General features: G+C 44.3%; 2 protein-coding genes across 4 annotated transcripts; one reads left to right on the forward strand and one right to left on the reverse strand.

Annotated features, from left to right (window-relative positions):
* Positions 1-724: 724 nt before the first annotated feature.
* Positions 725-10,267, reverse strand: AZIN2 (antizyme inhibitor 2). The gene is made up of 11 exons (XM_089478725.1): positions 10,069-10,267; positions 9,256-9,374; positions 7,933-8,108; positions 7,570-7,743; positions 6,384-6,556; positions 5,105-5,239; positions 4,534-4,699; positions 3,611-3,773; positions 2,937-3,049; positions 2,372-2,586; positions 725-1,145 (listed from the first exon to the last, which is right to left on the reverse strand). The coding sequence occupies exons 3-11, from the start codon at positions 8,029-8,031 to the stop codon at positions 998-1,000; spliced, it is 1,386 nt and encodes a 461-aa protein (XP_089334851.1). The 5' UTR covers positions 8,032-8,108; positions 9,256-9,374; positions 10,069-10,267; the 3' UTR covers positions 725-997.
* A 2,264-nt stretch (positions 10,268-12,531) lies between these two features.
* On the forward strand, positions 12,532-25,168 carry AK2 (adenylate kinase 2). 3 transcript variants are annotated; one of them, XM_089478245.1, is made up of 7 exons: positions 12,532-12,726; positions 14,476-14,601; positions 17,070-17,180; positions 18,138-18,232; positions 18,488-18,560; positions 19,558-19,753; positions 24,325-25,168. In XM_089478245.1, the coding sequence occupies exons 1-7, from the start codon at positions 12,619-12,621 to the stop codon at positions 24,330-24,332; spliced, it is 717 nt and encodes a 238-aa protein (XP_089334371.1). In that variant the 5' UTR covers positions 12,532-12,618; the 3' UTR covers positions 24,333-25,168. The 3 variants fall into 3 exon arrangements, 2 of the variants coding, with proteins under 2 accessions (XP_089334371.1, XP_089334370.1); XR_016271816.1 differs by having other exon boundaries at positions 12,533-12,726; positions 19,558-19,842; XM_089478244.1 differs by lacking the exon at positions 24,325-25,168 and having other exon boundaries at positions 12,533-12,726; positions 19,558-19,967.
* Positions 25,169-25,385: the final 217 nt, after the last annotated feature.

Here is a 25,385-nt window from a genome sequence, read left to right on the forward strand (position 1 = left end):
TATACACACACAATAGATATATAGGCTTTTATCTGTATTTTGGCTACTAATATTGTTGAACAGCACTGTGCAAATCTAGTGCTCTATAAATAAAATTGACAATTTAGTTTTAGACTATCCTATACACAAACACACACACACACACACACGTAACATTTTATTTTTTAGGCTTTCATATGTGTTTTGGCTACTAATATTGTACAGTGCTGGGTAAAATTTATTAAATGTATTTAAAATTTAGTTTTAGACTGTACGCTTTTATCATATATATATATGTGTGTGTGTGTGTGTGTGTGTATATATATATAATTCTTTTAGGTTTTTATCTGTTTTGGCTACTAATGTTGTACAGTGGCATGCAAATCTACAGCACTCAATAACTAAAATGTGATGATGATGATGATGATGATGATGATGATGATGATGATGATGCATTGTTCCTGCAGTGCAGATTAGACCCAGGTTGGGATTTCATCCAGGGTTTTTGTATTTATTTGTTTTGCACTTCTTTCTGTCCTTGTTTCCTAACGAGTTGCAGGCTCGTTTACTCGCAAGAGACTCCTCCCCTGGAAGGCTGAGTCGACCTGCGGGAATCGAACTCACAACCTTGTTGAGCCATATGAGACCCGCGTGTGAAAGAGACACTCGCACACATGCACAAGCGTCCTCTCAGTCACTCGCACACAGGACACAAAAGAAGACCCCGGGAGGAGGAGGAGGAGGAGGAACAGGATTTATGTTGCATACTTAAAAACCACACAGATTTTTTTGGGACAGGAGAAGAGTAAAGGGAGGGAAAGATAAAAGGAAGCGGGCGTCCGGCTTGGTACTCCAGGGCAGAGAAGGTGGAAGGAGGCAGGCAGGCCAGAGAGAGAGGAGGAGGAAGGTGAAGAGGAGGAGGAAGATGTTGAGGTTGAAGTGTGGCAGGAGGAGGAGGAGGACTCCGTAGCGGCAGGAGGATGTTCTGCCCCCTTGTGGCGCGTGTTGTGATTGCGGCTCACATGATGCTGGCTGCCGGAGCGAAGACGGGGGCCACGCACAAGGAGTCCGTGATTTCCCAGCCGCAGGACAGCGGGGTGCAGGCGCTCTCCCGGTCCTCTTCCTCTGGGTGCAGCAGTTTCCCCCACAAGAGCTGGACCGCTTCCCTGTGAGATGAAACAAATCCCCAAAAATTAAAAAGAGAGAGAGAGAGAGAGAAGAATCCCATCTCGGCTCCGATCAGCAAGTGAAAGGCGCACCCCGTGACCAGAGGTCCTTTCCTCCTTTCCCAGGATGTGACCTACATTCCCACCTTCTCTCCAGGAGGAATTCCAAAATGACCCCCTTTTTCAGCATGGCTAAGAAGCACTAATTTATATTTATATTAGTGCTTTCAGCTTTTGTTTTGTAATGATCTATACTCTTCTTTTCTATCCTACATTTTACAGCGCCTTGTCCTCCTTTGCAGATGTCCTATGGCAGCGATGGCGAACCTACGGCATGCGTGCCAGAGGTGGCACTCAGAGCCCTCTCTGTGGGCATATGTGCGCCGTCGCTCCAGCACAGAATTTGCTAGAGTTTGTTACTAGAAAGCCAGAGGGACATGGCACTTTGCAATGAATAAGTGGGTTTTGGGTTGCAGTTTGGGCACTCGGCCTCTAAAAGGTTCACCATCACTGTCCTATGGTATCTGGTCACTCTGATCCAGTAGCCACTTGGTCTGACCAGTAGACCATTCCCAGTTAGCTCCTCCACTTACCCCAGACATCAGGATATCAAAACAGAGTACAGTCAGCCCTCCATATCCATGGATTTTTATGGTTCAAGCATCCACGGCTTGGAAATACACACACACACATGCTGAAAAGCAAACTTTGATTTTGCCATTTCTTATAAGGGAAACCTTATTTTATTATCCATTGCAGTTAATGAGACTTCAACACCCACAGATTTTGGTATCCACCGGGGATCCTGGGACCAAATCCCAGCAGATACCAAGAGCCCCTGCAATCTGTGGGATATTATTCCGACCCCAACGTAAGAATTTCAGTCATTGAGCATTAGTCTGATGCTTAGGTCATACATGTCGAGTCCCTCTTATTATCAGAAATGCATGGGACCAACAGTGTTTTGGACTTCTGATATATTTGGATTTTGGAATATTTCCATATTATAAAACATTAGGTAGACCTAACTTGTAATAGAGACACAACTAGATCCCAGAATTCCATAGACTTGAGCCATGGCAGTAAAAGTGGTGTCAAACCGAATTATTTCTACAGTTGTGGATACAGTTTTAGCCTCCGGATTCAAAGTCCTCCTTCCCTCTTTGAGATCCCTGATTCTATATCTCCCCCAGTTTTCCTTTGCAAGGGACTTGGGAAGCTCTCACCAGGCCATTCTGGAGATGGCGCAGTGGATTGGTGCCTGCTGGGCTCCGCTGAGAGAGGCGGACGGTGGCACGGTGTAGGCGCCCATATTCTCAAAGATCAGCCAGTCTCCCACGTGAAGTTCAGGGAGATCCACCCCATCTGCAATGCGGTCCAGACTGTCCCCAGTCGGTCCCCAGAAGCTGCTGCTGTGCAAGTCTTGATCTGGAGAGGGTTTCTGCAAGAAAACGGGAAGAACATCACTTTCACTGCCTTTGTTGTTGCGTGCCTTCAAGTCGTTTCCTTCAAGTCACCTTATCCTCTGAGGCTGAGAGAGTGTGGCTTGCCCAAGGTCACCCAATGGGTTTCATGGCCAAGCTGGGAATTGAACCCTGATCTCCAAAGTCATAGTCCAATGTTCAAACCACTATGCTATGCTGGCTCACTGCTTAGCCAGAGTTTATACAATGCTCCACAGACATCAGAACTAGAAACATGCCTTTTAAAAGAAGAATACGTGCCACAATTTGTATGCAATCATCTGGCTTTCCTCCATTCACCAGTCCCAGGTACAAAAATGTTTCTTACCTTATGCAAGATGGGAATGGGGCAAGCATTGTCGAAGATGACCGATCCAAAGGAGCCGTAAACGCCGTCGTTAAGATGGTAGACGAAGCTCTTCTTGCCACCTGGGTCTTCATCTAAGGGAGGGAAAGAAATGAAGCAAAAGCTAAGTTGGGGGTGCCTTAGGATGCACCCCAAAATATCCCTTGGTCTCACGGTCTAGACCCTCTTTTCTGGTCCTCAGGACAAGGGGGAAGAATCTCAGGGCAAGAGTTCTGCTTGAAATAATGCAGCTTGACCCCACCTTTAAGAGTTGCCACTCTATCCGATGAAACCCTGAGATGTTTTACAAGCCTTCTCTGCCAAAGAATGCTGGTGCCTCACCAAACTCCAAATCCCAGGATTCTGTAGAATGGAGCCATGGAAGCTAAAGTGGGGTCAAAATGCATTATTTCTACAGTGTAGATGAACATGGAGAGAAAGGAAGCTCACCAGCTTGTGTGTTAGTGGCCTCAGTGAGAAGAAAATGCATTCTGCACATGGTCAGAGATGCCCATAGTTGCTTTTTAATGAATGCTCAGATGCTAAAAAATGGGGAAAGCCTTTCCCCATTCCTGAAGTGTGACAATGCATAGAGCATATTTCATGCTCCTTGTGAAGTCCATATTGAAACTTTCCTCCCATTTGACCAAGCCTACCTTCGGAGCCTGGTTGCTCCAGGGGAACCTCCTTCTTGGCAACAATGCTGACCGCTAAAGTAAAGGCCGAATCCACATAGTAGCGCCCCAGTTCAGCGATGATCTCCACCCCACAGCCTTCTGGGAAATACAGGTCCAAGGCAGAGTTGACCACAGCTGCTGTCTGCAAGGGTGCAAAGAAGGGCAGGGAGAGAGAAACAAAAACTTAAACGGAGTCCAAACTTAGTGAGGCTATTCAAATGGCAGTCATAATTTGCTTTTGCAATCTTCGATATAGGACACAAAAAGTCCTCAACAGAAGAACCAGGGTCTCAAAATGGGGTGCAATGCCATTCGCAGAAGTAGTATTATTAATGGTGTGTTTTGCAATAAATAGAAGGCAAATGGAAATATCCAGCTCATGATTACAATGGATTAAGAAATGATTTAATGGTCATTTACAGATCCTGCAAGGATGTTAACCATTCTGCTGCTCCTGCTATGTATTGTAAAAAGAAGCCAATAATACAACTGATACATTAAAAAAGTGCATGGTGTCACTCACATCCCATTTGGCCCCAGGTAGGTTTGTGTGTTGGACTACAACTCTGGAGATCAGGGTTCGATTCCCTGGTCAGCCATGGAAATCTGCTAGGTGACCATAAGTGAATCACATACTCTTAACCCCAGAAAACACCATGATAGGTTCATCAAAAGTCAGAAATTGTTTGAAGGCACCACCACCACCAACAACAACAAGACCTTGGGAAAGTTATTCTTTTAGTTTGCAGCTCTAAAAATCCCCAGTGGGACCCAGAAAAAAACCTAGCCACTTTCCCAGGCTTCCTTTCCCCCTGGGCCATTGTTTGTTGGGTCCCAGCCTGGGAGAAAGGCAGCATATTAAATAAATTAATAATCAAATAAATAAATAAAGGGAATTGTACCTCTTCAAAGCGCCCTCGGGACTCTTCAGATGCTGGGAAGCCGCCTCCAATGTCCAGGAGATGCATCTTGTAGCCCAGTTCAGCCCCCATTTCAAAGACCAGGCGAGCGTCTGCGATGGACTGAGTGAAGATCTGAGGGTCGCTACAGCTGCTGCCAGTGTGGAAACTGGGAAAAGGAGGCAACTGGGAGGGTTTGCAAATGCTTTCTAGAAATGTTATCAATGAAATGGTGGAAAGGCAGAGGACTCCCCTTTAGCATTGCTTCCATGGTGGTCCCACTCATCCCCTCCTAAACTATGTACTGCTGTACAAGTACAAGTGTGATGTAGTGGTTTAAGTGTTGGACTAGGACTCTGGAGACCAGGGTTCAAATCCCTGCTTGGCCATGGAAACCCACTGGACGCCCTTGGGCAAGTCACACTGTCCCAACCTCAGAGGATGGCAATGGCAAACCCCCTTCTGAAGAAACTTGTCATGAAAAACCCATGATAAGTTCACTTTAGGGTTGCCATAAGTTGGAAATAACTTGAAGGCACACAACAAGACAAAGGCAAAGGTTTCCACCACTTACCTGATGCCAACAACCTCCACCTTCATCTCCTTCGCCGTTTCAAGCAGATGCCGGCAGGCTTTAAGGGTAGCACCGCATTTTATGCTCAGATGGGCAGAAGTGCGGGAGTCGTCCGTAGCGAGGCATAAGATCATTCTTGCCGGAAAGGGGCAGAAACAGCAATGGTTTACCATTGGTCAGCTACGTTTTACCATCCTAGCCATACTGACTGGGGAGGGATTCTGAAGTTGTAGTCTCAAGAAGGTAACTTTTCCAAGCAGTGGTTAGAAGATAGAGTTAGGTCTAATGGTTTTACGTTACACAAGAGTAGATTTTGACTGAACATCAAGGGACTTCTTGAGGGCAAGAGCAATTGGGAAATGGAAGCAAAGGCCTGTTACAGACAGGCCAAAATAAAGCTGCTTCGAGTCACTTTGCAGGTATGGTATTTCAATGATGCATGAGTCCTAAGAGTCCAAAAGCCACACCAAAGCTGCACTCCAGTCCTTAGGTCTATAACATGGCTTTGGTGCGGATTTTGGACTCTTAGGACGCATGCATCATTGAAATACCATACCTCCAAAGTGACTTGAAGCAGCTTTATTTTGGCCTGTCTGTAACAGGCCAAAGTCTCCTTCTCTGGATATCTTCAATAAGAGGCTGGACAGCTCCTAGCTGGGGATGCTCTAGAGCAGTGACTCCTAAACTCTGGCCTTCCAGGTGTTTTGGACTTCGGCTACCATACTCTCTGACGGTTGGACAAGATGGCTGAAGCATCTGGGACCTGAAGTCCAAAACATCTGGAGGACCAGAGTTTGGGAATCACTGCTCTGGAGTTGAAAATCCTGCACCTGGGAACTGGAGTGACTAATTTATAACCACTTAGAATAGTGAGAAATCATTATAAAGGGACTAAAACCATCTCAATGGTGGCCAGGATGGCGTAGTAGTTTGAGTGCTGCTGGACTACAACTCTGGAGACCAGAGTTCAATTCCCAAATCAGCCATGAAACCCACTGAGTGACCTTGGGCAAGTCATGTTTTTTTTTTAACTTAGTACTGGAATGAAACCAGTGTTAGTGCCAATCAGATCTCTAAGTAAAGGATACTCCCCAATTGGGGTGCCACGGCCAGGAAGTCCCTGTGCCCACATCCTTCTATAGTTTACTGTCTTGATAGATACAGATGAGGCACGTCGCTCTCGAGCAAACCCCAGACTGGCATAGAGACATATATCCTGTTCCCTGCAATTGCATCCACAATTCCTTCCCTTGTGCCCGATGTTGGAGGTCTTACCTACCTGGCAGATGGGTGACTCCGTGCCACTTTCCCAAGCTCCACCTCATTGTCAAAGGTCATCAGCTGTACCCCTTGGCTTGCTGCGTACCGGATCAGGGAGAGCTGCTTGCAAGGGCTGGTGCAGATGATCCGGTCTGGTGGAACTCCAATACTCTTCACCAGTGCCATCTCTGTCTGGAGGGTCAGGGAGAGAATGCATTTGGAAGGGCACACCTACCTGGCCATTGAAGGAATGCCAAGCCCCACCAAAATCAAGCCTTGCCCCCTTATTTCAGTAGCATCCGGTGGATTCCTTGTCTGTCGAGTGATGCATCTCCTCTTGGTTTCATTCTGAACTTTGAAGACAATAACCAAAGCATGGAACCTGTCTGGAGGGTAGAGTACAGGACCTTGGACAGGTCCAAAACCCACTGCAGAAATAATCCGGTTTGAGACTGCTTTAATTGCCTTGGCTCAATGCTAGAGAATCCTGGGAACTATAGTTTTGTAAGACCTTTAGCTTTCTCTGTCAGAGAGCTCTCGTGCCACAATAAACTACATTTCCCAGCATTCCCTAGCACTGAGCCAGCGCATTTAACGCTGTCTCAAACTAGTGTGTTTTGGACCATAGTCAGCCCTCCGTATCTATGGACTTTTTATCCACGGATTCAAGCATCCACGGTTTGCAAATGTTTAAAAAATGTATACATTGCAAAAAGCAAACTTTGGCTTTGCTATTTTATATAAGGGGCACCATTTAACTATGCTATTGTATTTAATGGGGCTTGAGCATCCATGGATTTTGTTATCCATGGGGTGTCCTGGAACCACACCACAGCATATACCAAACACCCACTGTATACATATTTAGTATTTAATGTATGTGCTCCCTTTCTCGCAACACAAGATTCAAGGGGGTTTAAAGGTCATGTTAAAACTCAGTTATGGATCCACTGCTCCACTGACAAGGAAAGCCACCAGTACCTTATTTCCTGCTCCAGCAGAAGCATTTCCATGCATTTCATTAAAAAAATGTGATTGCTATTGAAGTGAGGACAGAAGGTACCTTATGCTATAACTGTGCCATGTGGATGCACGCTGGGGGTCTAGACACTATGCTATGCCAAATGGCATTGCACCAATCCAGCTTGTGCTCCAATAACAGGAGAGAGGGGAAGTCAGCGCATTCTTTCCCACAACCTTCCTACCTTACTGGCACAGCCAAACCCGGCCCCAAGGCCCGCCAGCATCTGCACAACTCCTTTGCTCCGGTTACACTTCAGGGAGTAGAAGGGCTTGATGCGCGGCAAGGCCTTCAGGAGGCGCAAGTGTTTCTTCACCACATCCTCGAGATCTGCCACAAAAAAGGCTTCCTGGCTACCCTGGAAGACAAGGAAGGAGAGGCTCAGCATCTATCCCAGAGCCACACAACCAAAGGATTTATATACATGATGGGGGACATGTTTATAGCAGTTAACGTGATGTCAAAGTGAATTAATTACAGATGTAAAGATAAAGAAAAAGCAGTGACCCCAAAGTATTTTACAAAGCCATTAGCTGCTGCCTCTTACCGCCTCGGCCACCTCGAGGAGCAGGTTCTCCAAGACATCCCTGGTGGTGAAGCCTTCCTCCACCATGACGACATCCGACTCGTCCAAGCATCTGGTCATTGTTACTGCAGAAGGAGGATCTTGCTTCGTAACCCTCCGTCAGAAGGGGGGATGATAGTTTTTAAGTATGCAACACACTGTGAAAGGGTAGAACAAGAGAACAAGAGGACTAGAGGTGAGACTGGCTCCTGTCTCAGTCCACCCCAAACAGGGAAAGATGTTTACCAGGAGCTCATTCATTTTGTTGATGCTGACATTGAGTGCCTTATAATCATTTCTGACTCATGCAGACCCTAAGGCGACTCTATCATGGGGTTTTCTGGGCAAGTTTTCTTCAAAGGGGGTTGCCACTAGTTGGGAGACCACAAATGAAGAACAGGTGCTGTCAGTGATATTTCAGATGAAGGCACTGGCAAAACCACCTCTGATGATTCCTTGCCTAAGAAACCCCTTTGAAATTCATGCGGTCACCATAAGTCAACAGGCAACTTGAAGGCACATATACGCATACGCAGAGGCCTAAATACCCTAAACATGCACCCACCAGGTCCCATCTGACCTTGAAAGCCAAGAAGCGTCAGCCCTGTTTAGTACTTGGACAGGACACAATCAATGAATACCAGGTACTGTAGGCTAGATTTCAGAGGACAAAACTGATAAAACCACTTCTAAATAATCCTTGCCTAAGAAAACCCTCTGAATTCATGGGGTTGCCATAAATCGATAGGCAACTTGAAGGCACATATACACATACGCAGCGGTCTAAATACACTAAACATGCACTAGGTCCTATCTAATCCTGGAAACCCAGCAGAGTCAGCCCTGCTTAGTACTTGGATGAGAGACCATCAACAAATACCGGGCTACGTTTTGGAGAATGGAACTGGTAAATCCACCTCTGAATAATCCTTGCCTAAGAAAACCCTATGCAAGCCGTGTGTTCACCATAAGTCGACAGGAGACCTGGAGGTGTATGCACACACCCTCCTTGCTGTTTTCAAATGAGAAGACAATGAAGGAAGCATGCTCTCCTCTTCCTCTTCCTCCTCCCTATCCATGGCATCCCATCTCCATCCCATAAAGCAGTGGTTCTCAACCTTCCTAATGCCATGACCCTTTAATACATTTCCTCATGTTGTGGTGACCCCCAACCATAAATTTATTTTCATTGTTACATGCAAATATGTGTTTTCCGACGGTTTTAGCCGACCCCTGTGAACGGGTTGTTCGACCTCCAAAGGGGTCCCGACCCACAGGTTGGGAACCACTGCCATAAAGACTCACCAAGTCCCGAAGCCTTCCTCCTTCCCGGGTGGCTAGGTGAAATGCCAGGGGGGTTCTCCGGTGAACTCTGAGCTTTTGCAACACCCCGAGGCACAGTTGCTGCTGGGGATCCGAGGTCTCTGCAAGGAGAGGAGATCCACTTAGTTACCAAGACATTCAGGCAGGCAAACATCACCTATTGCTGTTATCATTATCACCACTACCATTGCCACTATCAGCATTATCATCATCTTTATTTTCTATTTTTCCCCTCTGGACTGAAATGGAGGAAGAAACGCACCACAGTTGTGTAGTTAAACTATAAGTATTGCATAACAATAATTTCAGAGATTGATTGATCATGATAATGATGATGATTAAAATAAATTTAAAAAGATAAAAATGCAGATTAGACTGTAAATGTTATAATGTTGATTATCCCCAACTACAAACATGTAAATGAGAAAAGGCAGACCGACTACAAACTACTAACATGCAAATGACAAATTTGCAGACAAAGGCCACCACAGAATACGTAGTCCTTTATTTTAATGTCTCTACATCTGTATCTTCTTACGTCTCTGTCTTACATCTGTATCTGTACTTCTCTATCTCTCTAGACACAAATGTAATTAATTAAATTCTGTACGACACCATTTTAAAAACACATCAGAATATTTCTTTTTTTAAAGACAGAGAAGCATTTAAATAAAAGTACTTTATTTTGCAATATAGTCTCAGCCCTGCTATCTCAACACAGGCACATCCCCATTCATACTGGTACCCAGCATCCCACCCACCCTTCTGCCCAGATGCTGATGCTCCTATGCGCACCTTAAAAAGCATTTAAACGGATTTTGCCCATGGGTCTCCCAAGAGTAAATATAGGCTTCGGCAGTGGCGGTTCCTCCTCCTCCTGCCCCACTCCAAAGCCTACACCATGCAAAGCAGCGCCGGCTAATCTTTGGATTCAGGAGGAGGCCAGACGGTCCCTTATATAGGAGCCTCCTCTCTGGCCCCCTCCCAGCTCCATCATCCCTGCTCACAAGGGTAGCCATGGCAACCCAGCTCGGCCCCCTGATTGGCCGAGAGGGATAAAAGAAAGCAGAGCCACAGCATCATCATCAGCCATCCCTCCATCTTCTGCATTGGACAGGTGTGCACTTGTCAGGCTGTGGACCAAGGCCAGGCTGGGGGAAATAATAATAGTAATATTAATGATAATAATAATAATAATGATAATAATAATAAATTATAATAATAATGAACTAGGGCAGGGGAATGCCGATTGGGAAGGGCCGCTATGGAAGAACTGGTTGTTGTGGTGCCTTCAAGTTGTGTGCCTTTAAGTCCTTTCTGACTTCCTCCCTGTAATAGGGACTATTACCTACAGTCGGCCTTCCTTATCCAGGGATTCAAACATCCACGGCTTGAAAATATTCCAAATATATATATATATATATATATATATATATATATTCCAAATAACAAACCTAGATTTTGCCATTTTTATGTAAGGGACACCATTTTGCTGTGCCGTTGTATTTAATGGGACTTGAGCATACACAGATTTTGGTATCTGGGGTGTGTGTGTGTGTGTGTTTATGTGTGTGTCCTGGAATCAAACCCCAGCGGATAACAAGGACCCACAATAATAATATAATAATAGTAGTAGTCTATTGCATATAATGGGACTTTGGTATCTATGGGGGGGGGGGGGTTAGAACCAATGATGATGATGATGATGCCCCATTGTATATAATGGGACTTTAGAATCCATGGATTTTGTTGTCCGCAGTGGGGTTCTGGAACCAGACAAGGGCCCACTGTAAAGGTGAAGGAAAGTATGTGAAATGTTCATATATTTGCATTTATGTTACTATTGGTAGTATATTAAGAGTATACATACCATTATATATTGTTGCATGCCTTCAAGCCCTCTCCGATTTATGGTGACCCTTTGCTGCTGCTGCTGCTGCTGTTGTTGTTGTTGTGTACCTTCATTTCTAACTAAGGCAAACCTACAGTGGGGTTTTCTTGGTAGGATTCTTTAGAGGGGGCTCGCCATGGCCACCCAATGGGTTTCATGGCTGAGCCAGGATTCGAACCCTGGTCTCCAGAGTCACAGTCCAACGCTCAAACCACGATGCCACGCTGGTGACCCTAAGGCCCTATAATGAGGTTTTCTTGGCAATGTTTGTTCTTCAGAGGGGGTTTGCCATGACTTTCCCCTGAGGCTGAGAGAGAGTGACTTGACCAAGATCTCTCAGTGGGTTTTGTGGCCAAGCTGGGATTCGAACCCTGGTCTTCAGAGTTTTTGGTGAGTTTTTCGGTCTATGTGGCCATTTTCTAGAGGAGTTTACTCCTGCCGTTTCGCTTGCATCTGTGGCTTTGGCACCTGCAGAGAATAATAATAATAATAATAATGATAATAATAAATTATTTATATCCCGCTGCTCCGAATGATCGAAGTGGGTTACCATACAATATCAACACAATATCACATAAAACATTATAACCCTTCCCCTCCCTAAACCTCCCATCAATAATAATAAAATACAATTGCTGGCATGGAAGTGAGTGGGATATATATATATATATATATATATATGCAACAATATTCAACCCACTATATATATATATATATATATATATATAAACAGTAATTATGATAGTAATGAAAATAAATTAATAAAGTAGTAAGAGCAGCAATATTAGTAATAGCAGTCATTATAATATATAATATTATATTACAATATAATATATACATATGACATTATAGTTTATTATATTATAATATTCTATATATATATGTATTATAATATATATGTTATAATATATATATATATAATATTATAATATATAATTTTATAATTACATTATAATACAATATTATATTATATATATATATAATATACTATAATATATATTTAATTTATATATATATATATATATATATATATATATATATAAAATATTATATTATCATATATAATATAATATAAAAGAGGAGGCTAGGGACCTTTCTGAAACTACAGGCCCCAGGATTCCAGAGCACTTAAAGCGGCGTCAAACTGCATTGTTTCCACAGTGCGGCAATTTCGGACACCTGTCTCTTTAAGGCCGGGTGGGAGGGGCGAGGAGGAGTAGGAAGTAAAAGCACGCGCCGCCATGACGCATGCGCAACTCCTTCCATCCGGGCTCCTTCTTCATCCCGCCTCCCATCAACGCACTAACCAATCAGAGCCCAAACCCTCCAGCCTCCTTCTTAGAGGCGATTGGTTGAAGCGCACTTCCTGCCCGCGGCGGAAGCAGGAAGTGTCGGGAGCCAATAGGAACGGGAGGCTCTCTTGACTGCATGGTTCGAGACAGAGAGTGGTCGCCATGGCTCCGTGCGCGGAAGGCGGCCGGGAAGGAGGCCTGGGCCGCGGGGTCCGGAAGGGGATCAGGGCCGTCCTTCTGGGGCCTCCGGGGGCAGGGAAGGGCACGCAGGTGAGGGCCAGGGCCAGCCTCGTTACCGTTTAGTTACTATTGCAACTACTCGTTACTATTACTATCGCTACTATTACTGCACTTACTCCTGCTACTATTGTATGTGTGCATTGTAACATTATTACTATTACATGTACTGTTGTTACTGATATTGCTACTACTAACACTACTGCCCTTATTATCACTGTTACAATTACTATTACTGCCCTTATTATTATTATTAGCATCGCTTTTACTATTATTACTACCCTAATTATTACTACTAAGTTATTACTACTAATATTATTACTGCCCTTATTATTATTACAATTACTATTATTAATACTACTATTATTACTGTCCTTGTTATCATTATTACAATTATTACTACTATTACTGTCTTTAATAACATTATTACAATTATTATTATTTCTACTACTATTACTGCCCATATTATAAGTATTACAATTACTAATATTACTACTATTACTGCCCTTATTATCATTATTATTTTTATTACAATTAGTATTACTACTGCTGCTATTACTGCCCTCATTAGTATCACCATTACAATTAGTATTACTACTATTACTGTCTTTATTATTATTAGTTAGTATTACTACTACTGCTATTACTGCCCTTATTATCATTATTGCTACCGCTATTATAACTACTAGTATCTTCTTTGCTATTGCTAATGTTGCTATTGTCAATACTGTTGTTATTGCTACTATTATAATTGCTATTGCTAATAATATTACCACCCTTGCTGTTTTTACTAACTTGTTATCATTGTTACTACTGCTGCTATTACTATGACTACTTTGTTGTTGTCGTCGTCGTTGAGGGCTAAGTGACTCACAAAACTACATTTCCCAGGATTCCCTAGCGCTGAGCCAGGGCAATTAAAGTAGTCATTTACTATGGGAGAGTAGATAGTGAGATTCAATGAGTCGGTTGCATTGGACAGATTGACAATGTACAACAGTATGGAAAGAAATGGGAGACTATAATGAGACGATGGGAGAAGTAGACATAATTAAACACGAAGGGGTAAGGAATGAGGGAGATTGGGGTAAATGGACCCTGTCAGAGAGCGGTTAGGGCTTTTAGCTTAATTAAAAGACGAACGCAACGGGCGAAACAATAAGAAGTAACAACCGTTGTATTGTGTTATCAGGGAAGTCAACAGAGGATGTAGATTGGATGTTAAAAGAGAAAAGGGGGAGGGGTTGATTTGTTTATTGCAGCGAACACATAAAACACACAACAGTTAAAGGGAGCGTGTAGGGAAGGAGCGGCTTATTGAAAAGAGGTGGTGGGATGTTACAATATGACTTAGGTTAGCGCTTAAAATTTTACTAAGTGGGGAATGTGAACATAGAAATTCTTATTATTAATAATAAAGCGGTCTTGAAGTGGATGGTCTCTGCAGTGTGTTTTGGACCCTACTCTAAGAGTAGTTGGGGAGGAGGGAGTCAACAGCCTCTACTCATATGCTGCATCCACCTCTACTCATATGCTGCATCCACCTCTACTCCCCTCTACTCATATGCTGCATCCACTTTTCCAACCAGTGTGTAGCACCAGAAGACAGTTCAGTTGTAGCCCCTGTGTACGGTCAAATTGCAAAACGTTTCCACCAGTGTTGTAAAACCTCCCGGATGTGCGTGTGCGAAATGTGCACAAAGAAAAAGTGGTTTTGCCCAACAGCCGCCCTGTGGACTTGCCCTTAGTTTGGCAGTTTCATTCTTCTCTTTCTCATTCCAGGCTCCCCGTCTTGCCGAAACCTACTGCGTGTGCCACTTGGCCACCGGAGACATGCTGAGGGCCATGGTGGCTACTGGCTCAGATCTGGGGAAACGCTTGAAGCAGACGATGGACGCCGGGAAGCTGGTAGGCGCCGAGCCGCTCCTGCCTCGAACCTTTTGCATTTGTAGAGAGGCAGATATATGCATCAGTGAAATATGTATGTTGTTGTTGTTGTCTACCTTCAAGTCCTACTTGACTTATGGTGACCCAAAGGTGAACCTATCGTGGGGCTTTCTTGGCAAGTTCCTTCAGAGGGGGTTTGCTTTTGCCATCCTCTGGGGCTGAGAGACTGTGACTGTGTAAACCCAAGGGGTGTTTACACAGTCAAGCTGGGATTCGGACCCTGGTCTCCAGAGTTGTAGTCCGACACTCAAACCACTACATCACACTGGCTTTTTACACCATTACTGGCTTCATCTCTGATATCAATATCAGATGTTTATATCTGGTCTGATATCACAAGACACCAGGGGTGGCACAGGGGTAAAATTCAGCTAACACAATTTGATTACTTACTAAACGTTGTCAAATATATAGGTTCTGATTTAATTGTGGGCTCTTAGGTTGTGTACACTAAACAGGAAAGGGAAAATAATTAAACGAACTATAAATGCTACTTTAAACAGTTTGATCGGTGGAAACAAGACAGTTTTAAGTCGGCCGAAGCAGTTTTAGAGACTGTAAAACTACACCTGTGTTGTCCATTTGGATGAAATCAATTTAACTTGGAACAGTTTAAGCAAAAAGACATGTTTTGATTTGATGCCAGAATGACACCAGTTTGAGCACCCTTCGGAGCTGTCAGAGGATGATATTCCGCGACTAGGCTGCCACAGCAGAGAAGGGCCTTTTGACTTAGAATAGTCGTAGAAACTGAAAAGAAAGGAAGGCATAATTTAAACAGCCTGAAAGCTTACTAAACAATTTTAACAGTTGATTCGAGAAACAGTTGCTGTATGGCTCTGTGCGAAATCCTTAGGTCTCCGACAGCTCTGATGCAAAACCATGTTGTAACCTAGCTCTGGAAAGGAGCCAGAGCTTTCTTTCCCTTGCGATACAGCCAGGGAAAGCTGTGGCTTAGAGAACTCAATTTGTAAATCGAATGAACTGGAGGCCCAGCTTTCTGCTCTGGCGACGTTCTGTTGGCCTTTGAATTATGCGCTGGACAATTGGACACATCCCACCAAGGAAATGGCGTGTTGGACGTGTCGGCGGAGATTTGGAATCGTTTGTGGAACTGCTGGAAACACATTCAATTTGCTGACCTGCCAGGTCTTATATCCTGATTTATGAAACAACTGTATGAAGCAGAACTTGATGTTCCCGTTATATTAATGTTTTGAGTTTTAGCAGAAGGTGACTTTTCCCTAGCCTTCCTGACTGAGGATCCCACTTTCTCCCTCTGCTCTTTTGATTTGCGGACCTTATGTTTTCTGAGACGTTCCCTCGAAGGCCGTTTGCTTGTTTCCTTATTAAAATATTAAGAGCATGCCTCCTGCCAAACAAGCAACATCAGTTTAAACACTTTTTAATGGATTAAAAATTCAAAACATTCATAAATAACTCAAGCAGTCTAAAAACATACCGAACAGCTTGACAAGTTAAAATGATTTAAAAGGTTAAAGCAATTTGCAAAAGTGTGGTAAGAATTGATGTGGAGAAGACCTTTGCTTTTCCCTTCAAGGAGGAACATTTTGTGATCAGCATACAAAACATTTCTTCTTCAAAAGATATAAGCAATGACATTATTTTAAAGATGTTAGAAGTATCTGTATGCATTGTCTAGCTGAAGGCAGGACTATGAGCCCCAGCAGCCCTGCTAGCACTGCTAATGGCAAAGAATGCTGGGAGCTGCAGTCCACAACTGCATTGGGGATCTAGAAGCGTGTGTAATCCAGCCTCATGCCAGCAGAAATCACCTTTTATTACTTCCTCTTGCTTTGTAGACTGCTTTAAAGTCAGATTTGAGGTCTAAAAGGCCTTCTTTTTTCTTCTACATTTCATTCACCTGACAGCTTACAAACAAGGCTTCATTTAGAGTTTTATGGTTTTAGACCAAGACTACTATGATGGATTGTACGTATCTGTACCCTTTGCTCCCAGCTTTCATGGCAATAACAGTGGGCTGGGCAGGGCTGTTACAGAGGTGGCTGGGTATCCTAGATAGCGTGGCTGTTCTGCTTGAGCCAGTAATCTGCTTTGCCTGTACATCCCACCCTTAGGTTGTCTGTTAATGGTAGTTTACTCAACAGCAAGGACCACAGCAGAAAGTGACATACATATTTATAGAACACTGTGTAAATCAATGTCACGTGTGATTGAACTGTAGCCTGAAATATGAAAATTGTAGCGGGGAGGTATGATGAAGTCCCCAAAATCCAGCCCCTGCGCTGACAGCCCCATCCCATGACTGTCAGCCTACAGCGGTTTCAAGAATTCAGTGCGCTTTGAGCAGGGAATGCTTGTAGAGCAAATAATTCAGAGTGAGGTACACAGCTAAAACAAGGCTCCTCTGTCCCTCATCTCATCTCCCCTTCCCCGCCTCTTGTAAGGTGAGCGACGAAATGGTGGTGGAGCTGATTGAGAAAAACCTGGAGACCCCTCCCTGCAGGAACGGCTTCCTTTTGGACGGCTTCCCTCGTACCGTGCGGCAAGCAGAAATGGTAAGCAAGTCCAGAGGTGCCCTTTGGTCTGCTCCTAGGCTCAGGGCAAGGAGAGGCAGCAGATCTGTGTGGGCTTTTGGCTCCCCTTGAAAACTATGGGAGAAAACTTTTGGGTCCCCTTGAAAACACAGACTGATAGGAACAGCTCCCCTTCTCAAATCAATCCAGAAATGCACTTTTCATTTGGAAAAGTTGGGGCATTTTCTGATGTGGAACTATTTGGAGTAGGTGGGTTCTGCCTGTTTAAAAGCTGAATCACTGCTCCTGGTTTTTAGGAGATGAAAGTAACATTTCTTTTTGTTCTGATAAAGGGTCAACAATTCAACAGCCACAAAAATAGCCCTGATGGGCTCCAGTGTTCTGCTTTGCTCACCCCAAGATTACAGGGTAAATGTCTGCCTCATATCAATGTAGCAGCTCACTGGTTTGGATTGGCTAGTATTTCCAGTTTTTAGTGGGAATGTGCCATCTGTCCAAATCTCTCAATATCACTATAATTTAAGTTCATGCTGGCATCCACTGGGAGGTGCTCACAGCTTGGAGGATTTTGCAACCGGTGATGAAATACTGCTGAAGGGTTCAGGTGTCCTTTGTTACTGTAGTCTTAAAAAGTATTCGTTTTAAAAGCTTTGGTTTGGGCTGATTTTAAACACCAGTAAAGCTAAAAGCCCACATTTTGTTGCATTTTTAAAAGGGTTTGGGATGATTTTTCACCGGAAAAATAATTAAAAATTCAAAGAGGTGAATTGAATGTAGGAAAGTTTACTGGGTTTTATTTTTAAGGCTTTGCCAAATAATGACAAAATCATTGCCTGAGCACCAGTATGAATGGTCTACTGCTGAACTGCAGGTTCATTGGTTTCTTGGTCCAGAGGGGATTTAATTGCTTCAGGAAAGGAATTATCTGCTTTTTGTGTGTTTTAAAAGTATTTTTCCCTTCTTCCTGAAATCCTGCAGCTGGACGAACTGATGGAAAAAAGAAAAGAGAAGTTAGAGTCTGTCGTTGAATTCAGCATCCCTGACTCCTTGCTGATCCGGAGAATTACTGGAAGGTAATGGAGAAACAGCTTTCCTTTGGGGAAGCTTGGTATATTTTCAGTAGCATTTTCCTTATAATGTTGTTTTTGCAAGAAAGCTGGGAAATACAACCCAATGTTGTCTAGAGGGCAGCAACATTCGCACCTGTGTGATAAATCATACTTGATGCATTGCTTGATGATCTGACTTCTGAATAAATCTTCACTGGAACTCTTTGCCTTGAGCAGGTCTAAAAATGAGCTTCACTGATACCTGTCGCTCTCTTCTAGGCTGATCCACCAAGCAAGCGGCCGTTCGTACCATGAAGAATTCAACCCTCCAAAGGCCCCCATGAAGGATGACGTAGGTGTCGTTCCTGTTTTGAACTCTAGCTCTTCATGGCTCTGTTCAAATTGCCTTGGACTGCTCTCGCACAGACCAGGGGAACCTGTGGCCCTACTGTTCCCATCAGCCCTTTTCTGCCAGATCAGTGGTCCGCAATGGGAATTGTAGTCTAGCAATATCTGCAGAGCCACAAGTTCCCCAGTTCTTCTTTGAAACTTTGTAATACCTTCCATAAAGGCAGGGAAGACATCAAATTTGTATTTATACTTTCGGTAATGCTACTTGCTCCAAATGTTAGTGGGCTGCAACTCCCAGCATATTCCTCATCACTGGTTAGAGCTGCTAAGAGTTGCAGTCCAGCAACAAAAATTAAAAGCCATTAAAAGTGCAACTGCTGAAAAGAACAGCAACAAATATAAACAGCAAAACGGTTTGTGCTGTTAGTCTTTCTACTTACATATTTGGTTTGTAAACCTAAGGTGCCATTTGTAGAACTCTGCATCCCAGCTTCCTTGGCAGCAGCACAAGAGATGCAGAGCTGTGACTCTACATTTGCCTGGTTCCAGTTCATTTCAGTTCTAGTTCTTCATTTGGTTTAGGTCAGGATCAGCAGGGCACTTCAAAGCTCCCTCATAGTCCACCTTAGAAACCTGGAGTTGAGTATTTTACTATGCTGGATATTTTCCTGGCTTCGGAATTCCTGCAGGAAACTTAGTCTGGGTGTCATTAGGTATGGAAATAATATTACAAAAACATGATTTTATAATATTGAGAAATTGTCACAAGAACAACCTGGGACCAGCAAAAGCTATTTTCTCTGCAAAATGACAGTGTGCAAAGTCCCAAATTGTATATAGGTTTTAGAAATGGTGTTTTTTTTATATCAGTCTTCTAATGGGAAGAAAATTGCTCAAATTACCCATTACTTCCTTTGAGAAAATATTTAGTAGCCCTGAGTGATATCTTCCACTTTCCTGGGGCCACCTTTTCTCACTTGCACCTTCCTCTTTGCCAGGTGACTGGGGAGCCCTTGATCCGGCGTTCAGATGACAATGAAGTTGCCTTGAAAACTCGCCTGAAAGCGTATCACACCCAGACAACGCCGCTGGTTGACTACTACTCCCGGCGTGGGATCCACACAGCTGTCGATGCTTCCCAGTCCCCGGATGTGGTTTTTGCCAGCATCCTGGCCGCTTTCTCGAAAGCAACATGTAAAGACCTGGTCATGTTCATTTAGGGCTCTTCTCCTGTCTGGTCCTTCCTTCCTTCTTTCCTGTCTTCTGGGATCAGAGAGAGAGAGGTAAACAGAGAGGGAGATAGATATATAAATGGATAGACTGGGAGCACCTTAGGAGGGAGTGTGGAAGAGCCAGGGAGGAAGGGCTGATCAGACTGTCCATTAAAACAGAATGTGATTCTCTCTGATTTGTACGTATATATTATTTTTGGGGGGAACGCTTTCGGCCTGTGGCTGCAGATGACCTGCAGGGGGTGCAGCGGACTAAGATTGGCCCTCCCATTTTAGGAAGAGGATTACAGCTGCTGAGTCAAAAAACGAAACTGTTTTGCTGCTGCTGATCTGGGAGACCTGGTTAAGATCGGAAAAACATTGGTGCTGTCTTTGTGGTTTCCACCTACGTGTCTGTCATCCTGGCCCACAGTGCTCTGTAAAGGTCATGTCTGAGTGGTGGCAGGAAGCAAGGTGTTTGGCTGGCATCCTCGCTCCCTGAGTCCTTGGCTCCGTAGCAGCAGGAAATTGGATGCCGTGGCAGCTTAAGAGAGTATGTACCGAAGCACAGGTGTCTGAAGGGAAAGGCGTCTACATGGCATTATAGACATCCTGTTTTGCTTGGGTCAGATAGCATTGCAACCAGCTCACACTGACTCAAGGGAGGAGTCTCTATTCCACACTTTCACAACAGTGAAAGCATAAGCCCCGGGACCTAGCACCAGACTTCACAGCTCCGCTTTCCCCCCCATGTCAGTGTAAGAGTGAATCCATTCCAGTTTTTAATCCAAACTTTAAAGGAGATATTTGGAAGCCCTGAAACCTTTCACCAAGGCTGCATCTGCATTGCAGAAATAATGCAGTTTGAAATTTGCTTTAAGTTTGCTTTAACTGCCATGGCTGAATGCTATGAAATTCTGGAATTTGTAGTTTTGTGAGATATTTAGCTTTCTCTGTCAGAGAACTCTGGTGTCACAACAAACTACAAATCCCAGGATTCCGTAGCATAGAGCCATGACTGTTAAAACGGTGTCAAAATGCATATTTGTGCATTGCAGATGCAGTACAAATTAAGTTCATTACATTGGCTAGCACAACCAGAACAGATTCTGCACCTCACTGACTTATTTTAAAAGAGAAACTTCTGGACCTCATGACTTAAGAAACTTGTAAGACCCACATGAAACATTTGGTGAAGGAGCCTTGCTGCTGCTTGTAGGTGAAGCCAAATAAACGAAATAGATGCAAAGCTGCTTATTCTTTGTAGCACAAAAAGGGCATAAGGGAGTCCAATAGCTACTATGGGACTCAGGCCAATATCACACTGCTGTAATAGCTCTATTATTCCACTTTTCATGAGGACTAGAAGCTTCTGAGAAGTGGAACTTGGAATGCTGAAGTAGCATGAAATAATTAGTCTCAAAGGTGCTACTGGATTGCTTTAATGCCTTTTTATGCTAAAAGAGACCAAGTTGACCATCTCTTTGAACTCTGTAGCTTGTTCAGGTTGGAGAATTCTACTTTTCTGTTCACTTATACATAAGCTATCACAGGAGGAGATAACAAAATAAGGGCAAGTTGGATTAGGTGAATGTGCAGGCTTGAGAATTTCTCAGCTCAGTTAGAACCACACTAGTGTGGGCTGGAGTTACAAGACAAACCATGCTGTCTACTTCTCAGCTCCTTTTCTCCGCCTTTAAGTGGAGTCTTCCTGCGTGGGTTGAGTTGTGTACATGGGAGTGGAATCTGCAAGCCACCTTTGCTTGAGCAAGATATGCAGCTGAGCCCCAGTGATAAGAACTGGCACAGCGCTTGGCTTAACCAACCTTGAATCTCCCTAGGACCAGAAAGATCGCTAGAAGTCCTTGAATTGGGCAACACAAGGATAATTGCCCCGCCTGTCCTCTTTACAACCTGTTCTCTTCCCCCTGGGAATTTTTCTACCAGAAACCCACGAGATCCAACAGGACCTTGAAGCTGCTGTGAGCTCTTGATCCTGGTGTAATTCTAACCTGCCTTTCCGATATCCTTGAGATGCACTTGAGTTGGTTAGGGAAGGCTCCAGTTTCGTAATACGGTTCTGTTCATGGCTCTTATCAAACAGGGTTGCCACTTAGCCTCCACTTTCCATAAATATTAATTAATGCTGCTGGGTCAGTGCAGGGACATAGCTAGGATCTTAGGAAGGGGGGGTCCAGACTAAGTGCCATCATTATAATGGGGCTTGGGTGCAGTGGTGCAGCAGCACACACCATTTTTCTAATGGAAGGGGGGGTCTGGACCCCAAGAACCCCCCTCCCTGGCTACGTCCCTGGTCAGTACTGTGTTTCATGACAGCATGATAAGGGTGCAAATTCTGGTGGCCATGGATAGGCCTGCCTGCTTCCAGGGTCACTGCCGCCAGATGTTTAGCTGACATAATAGATCAGGGTCAGAAAGCACAGAATGTCCTTCTCAGGGGGAGCAGGATGGGGAGGGAGCCATTTTATCTGTCCACTGACCTGTGTCCTTGCCCTTCCTTCTCTCCCTCTTTTATTCTTTCATTTTTCTTTAAATACCTTTCTTTGCATGCGGATGACTCTTCTCAAAGGGATGTGCTTTTTGTTGAAGAATGGTTAAATAGATTAGGGACGTATCTCACTGGGCAAGAGCACTTAGCCCGTGAAGATGATGATAAGAGTGCGTTTCCCTTTTAACACCAAACAGTGGTGGTTGAAAGTATGTAGTTGAAGTTGAAAATGCTGGCTGGCTTGAACTAGTGTCTGTCTCCAAATTAAACCTGCCTTATCTCACAGTATTAAGACACAGGTGCGCCTGTGGCACTGTGAGTTGGCCTTGGAGCAAGATGCCTGTTCATGGGTCCCTACCTAAACTTAGCAACAGACATTTATGTCCAATATCTGGGCTGCTGAGATACCAAAAAATATTTTGTGAGGTATTGATTAACGGTCCAGGTCTTATAAGGCTTGAGCCCACACGGATTTCCCCACACACCTGTAACCTCACTCCCAGCCCTAGTTGGGCTAACTACTCGAAACAGCTTCTCAATAGGCTAGTCCCCTCTGAAGTCCAAAACAAGTAAGGTTATCTAACACACACACAAAAGTTAGTAAACCTATGCCAGGGAATCCAGTTGGGAGCTACTGTATAATAAATGAGCAGTTTCTCCTGGAATTTGAATGTCCCAAAGTGTCGCAAAGAAATCACTGTGTGCAAATGCCTCTCTCCTGTTTTCTGTGCAGAAAGCACCTCTCTGCACAACAAACCTTTTTTCCTATGCAGAAAGCAGGATTTGGGGGAAGGAAACAAATTGTGTTTTTCCTACACAGACTAATTTCTCTGCAACACTTTGACACGTTCAGATATGAAGAGAATTTTATGGAGGAATATTAATTTTCTTCCACAACGATGGGGAAACTACTGTTAGCACTCATCTTTGCATGTGTGAATGAAGTATCTGAGGGTTTACATCTATAGTATCTCCTTTGTTGCAAAGGGTGTATTTTCCTCCCACGCATTTCTCCTCTAGAGGAGGGCCCATTTCACAGAGCTGCATGTAGGAAGAGCCAAGCATTGGGAATGGCTGCTAGCAACCCGTTTTCCTTTGTGTCTTGCGTGCGCTATCGGTCCTAGGCGTAATCTCTCCTAAATTATCCCCAACGGACAATTCTATGGCCCTTCTGGGGATTGCGTGCCTCGCGAAGGAGATGACACGACACAATCAGAGCCATTCTTTTGTTGCCATCTTTGAGACAGGGACGTCTTGTTCACTAGGATTAGGAGTTCTCTGGTGAGCGTAAGCTGCTTTGGGCATCTTTGTAGGTCTGTCTAAAGAGGGCCTGTGTTATAATCTAAGGGAGAGGGGAGAGCCGGTGGCATCCTAGGAAGCTGCAGGGAAGCAGCTATTAAACAACAAACATGAGAACTGCCCTCTTAGGTCAAGCCAAGGTCTGCTTAGCTGAGTGACCGCCAGTTCCTCCCTCCATTGGGTGTTTCTGTAATTTTGCAGTGTAAGCTGCCTTAAGAACAATGTTATAGAGGGTGGCACATTGGTGCCTTAAAAGAGGGATGTGACTGTTCTTGTGGCCTTTGACTTTTCTAGTTTCCCTGGAAATAAAAAGGGAATGAACACCCAAGAATATTAAGAGCCCTTTCACACTACACACTTACAGCACTATCATTCCACTTCAGCTGCCATGGTTGCATCCTGGGGTTTGCAGTTTAGGGAGATGTACTGAGAAGTCATCTGGAGAGCTCTAGCGCCTCAACAAACTACCGGTCCCAGGATTCCATAGGAATTTATGATGGCTGTTAAAATGGAATCACAGTGCTATAATGCTGTCATGTGAAAGGGCCCTTCCTTCAAAAACAAAAGTGGGAGTCCCTGGGCAGAACGCTGGTCCATGTGTTTGTCACAGTTGCCTATCCCTGCTTTGAACAGCTGCAGCCTTTTGCTTTTGCCTAATCCCTTGTGTGTCCTTTCCTGTCTCTCTGCCATAAACCATAACCCATTTTAAGGACCATTTTTCCTTTTCATATTTGTCTCCATTTCAGCCGCATGAATCCAAGAGGTGGACGGGACGGGACACCGTGGACCGCTGCAAGTTCATCCCACCATCACCCCATTTCGCTGCATTTGAAATACATGGGGATGGTGGGAGGGAAGCACCATTGAAAGAAGGGGCAGAGAAAGCTGAGGGGTGGAGGAAGTTCTTTCCAGAAGACTATTGGGGAAGAAAAAGGATTGCACAGTGTCAAAAACCAGATTGGAGAGATGGATGCCATAGCCGGGACGCTGGAAAGTCATGTGTTGCGAGAAATTATCTGTAATGAGACATCAGACCAGAGGGGTGCATGAGTCCCTCTGGAGTTTGTTGGACTGCAGCTCCCAGCAACCAATGTTGATGAATGCTGGGAGCTGCAGTTGAACACATGGAGAGTTGTGTGTGTCTCTCTCTTGACTTCAGTAATATAGATTCTACCTCTGGCATGTTTGTAAGACCTAAGAGTAAAATGTGCCCCCAATTTTTAATCAGGATTCCAGAACTTGGAAACATGCCTTTTGGGGGCTAGAGCCTCCACAAAATGCCCCAGTGGGCATAGAGCCTTAGGGGCCTTCAGCTCCCAGACTGCCCCAGCTGTGCTGTTAAGGAGATCCTCCTACTGGCATAGGAGAGAGTCCTCTTTTCATTTTTCCCTCCTCTAGAAGGCTATTAGCAACCTCCTACAGGACTTTACCTTCTGGACCTGGTGCTACTTTAGCCTAATTCTCCTTTGGAAATCAAAAGGGAAAAACCCAAGCATCCTTCTCCCAGAAACATCTTGTGCTTCCAACCTGTTCACTTGCCTCCTTTAAAGAGACCACCTCTTGCTTCAATAAAAATGGCTAACAATTTTATACCTTGGTTTTTTGCAATTGTGTTGGGGAGAGAGGGCAAAGACCTTTGTGGCAATTGGGTGGTTAGTCTGTGCAGGGATTTAGCCTGAACTTTAAAGGAGGTATCCAGGTGTTGGGATGGTGGTGGTCAGCACTTTGGATAGCGTTTTTGACGTCTGGAATGAGACCTAGAGAGGGTTCACTTGACTGGCTTAGTCAAGTTATTGCCTTTTGGAAG

The sequence above is a fragment of the Sceloporus occidentalis genome, unplaced genomic scaffold, assembly GCF_023333645.1.
Source record: "Sceloporus occidentalis isolate IW3139 unplaced genomic scaffold, rSceOcc1.0.p SCAF_13, whole genome shotgun sequence".
NCBI classification, from domain to species: domain Eukaryota; kingdom Metazoa; phylum Chordata; class Lepidosauria; order Squamata; family Phrynosomatidae; genus Sceloporus; species Sceloporus occidentalis.

What these genes read in the sequence shown, in the direction of transcription:
- AK2 (XM_089478244.1), top strand. Translation starts at nt 12,619, where the DNA reads ATGGCTCCGTGCGCGGAAGGCGGCCGGGAAGGAGGCCTGGGCCGCGGG. An exon ending in CCGTGCGGCAAGCAGAAATG is followed by an intron (nt 17,181 to 18,137) that starts GTAAGCAAGTCC and finishes GAAATCCTGCAG; the next exon opens with CTGGACGAACTGATGGAAAA. An exon ending in AGGCCCCCATGAAGGATGAC is followed by an intron (nt 18,561 to 19,557) that starts GTAGGTGTCGTT and finishes CCTCTTTGCCAG; the next exon opens with GTGACTGGGGAGCCCTTGAT.
- AZIN2 (XM_089478725.1), bottom strand. Translation starts at nt 8,031, where the DNA reads ATGACCAGATGCTTGGACGAGTCGGATGTCGTCATGGTGGAGGAAGGC. An exon ending in GGTTTGGCTGTGCCAGTAAG is followed by an intron (nt 6,557 to 7,569) that starts GTAGGAAGGTTG and finishes CTGACCCTCCAG; the next exon opens with ACAGAGATGGCACTGGTGAA. An exon ending in GGAGCAACCAGGCTCCGAAG is followed by an intron (nt 3,050 to 3,610) that starts GTAGGCTTGGTC and finishes TCCCTCCCTTAG; the next exon opens with ATGAAGACCCAGGTGGCAAG.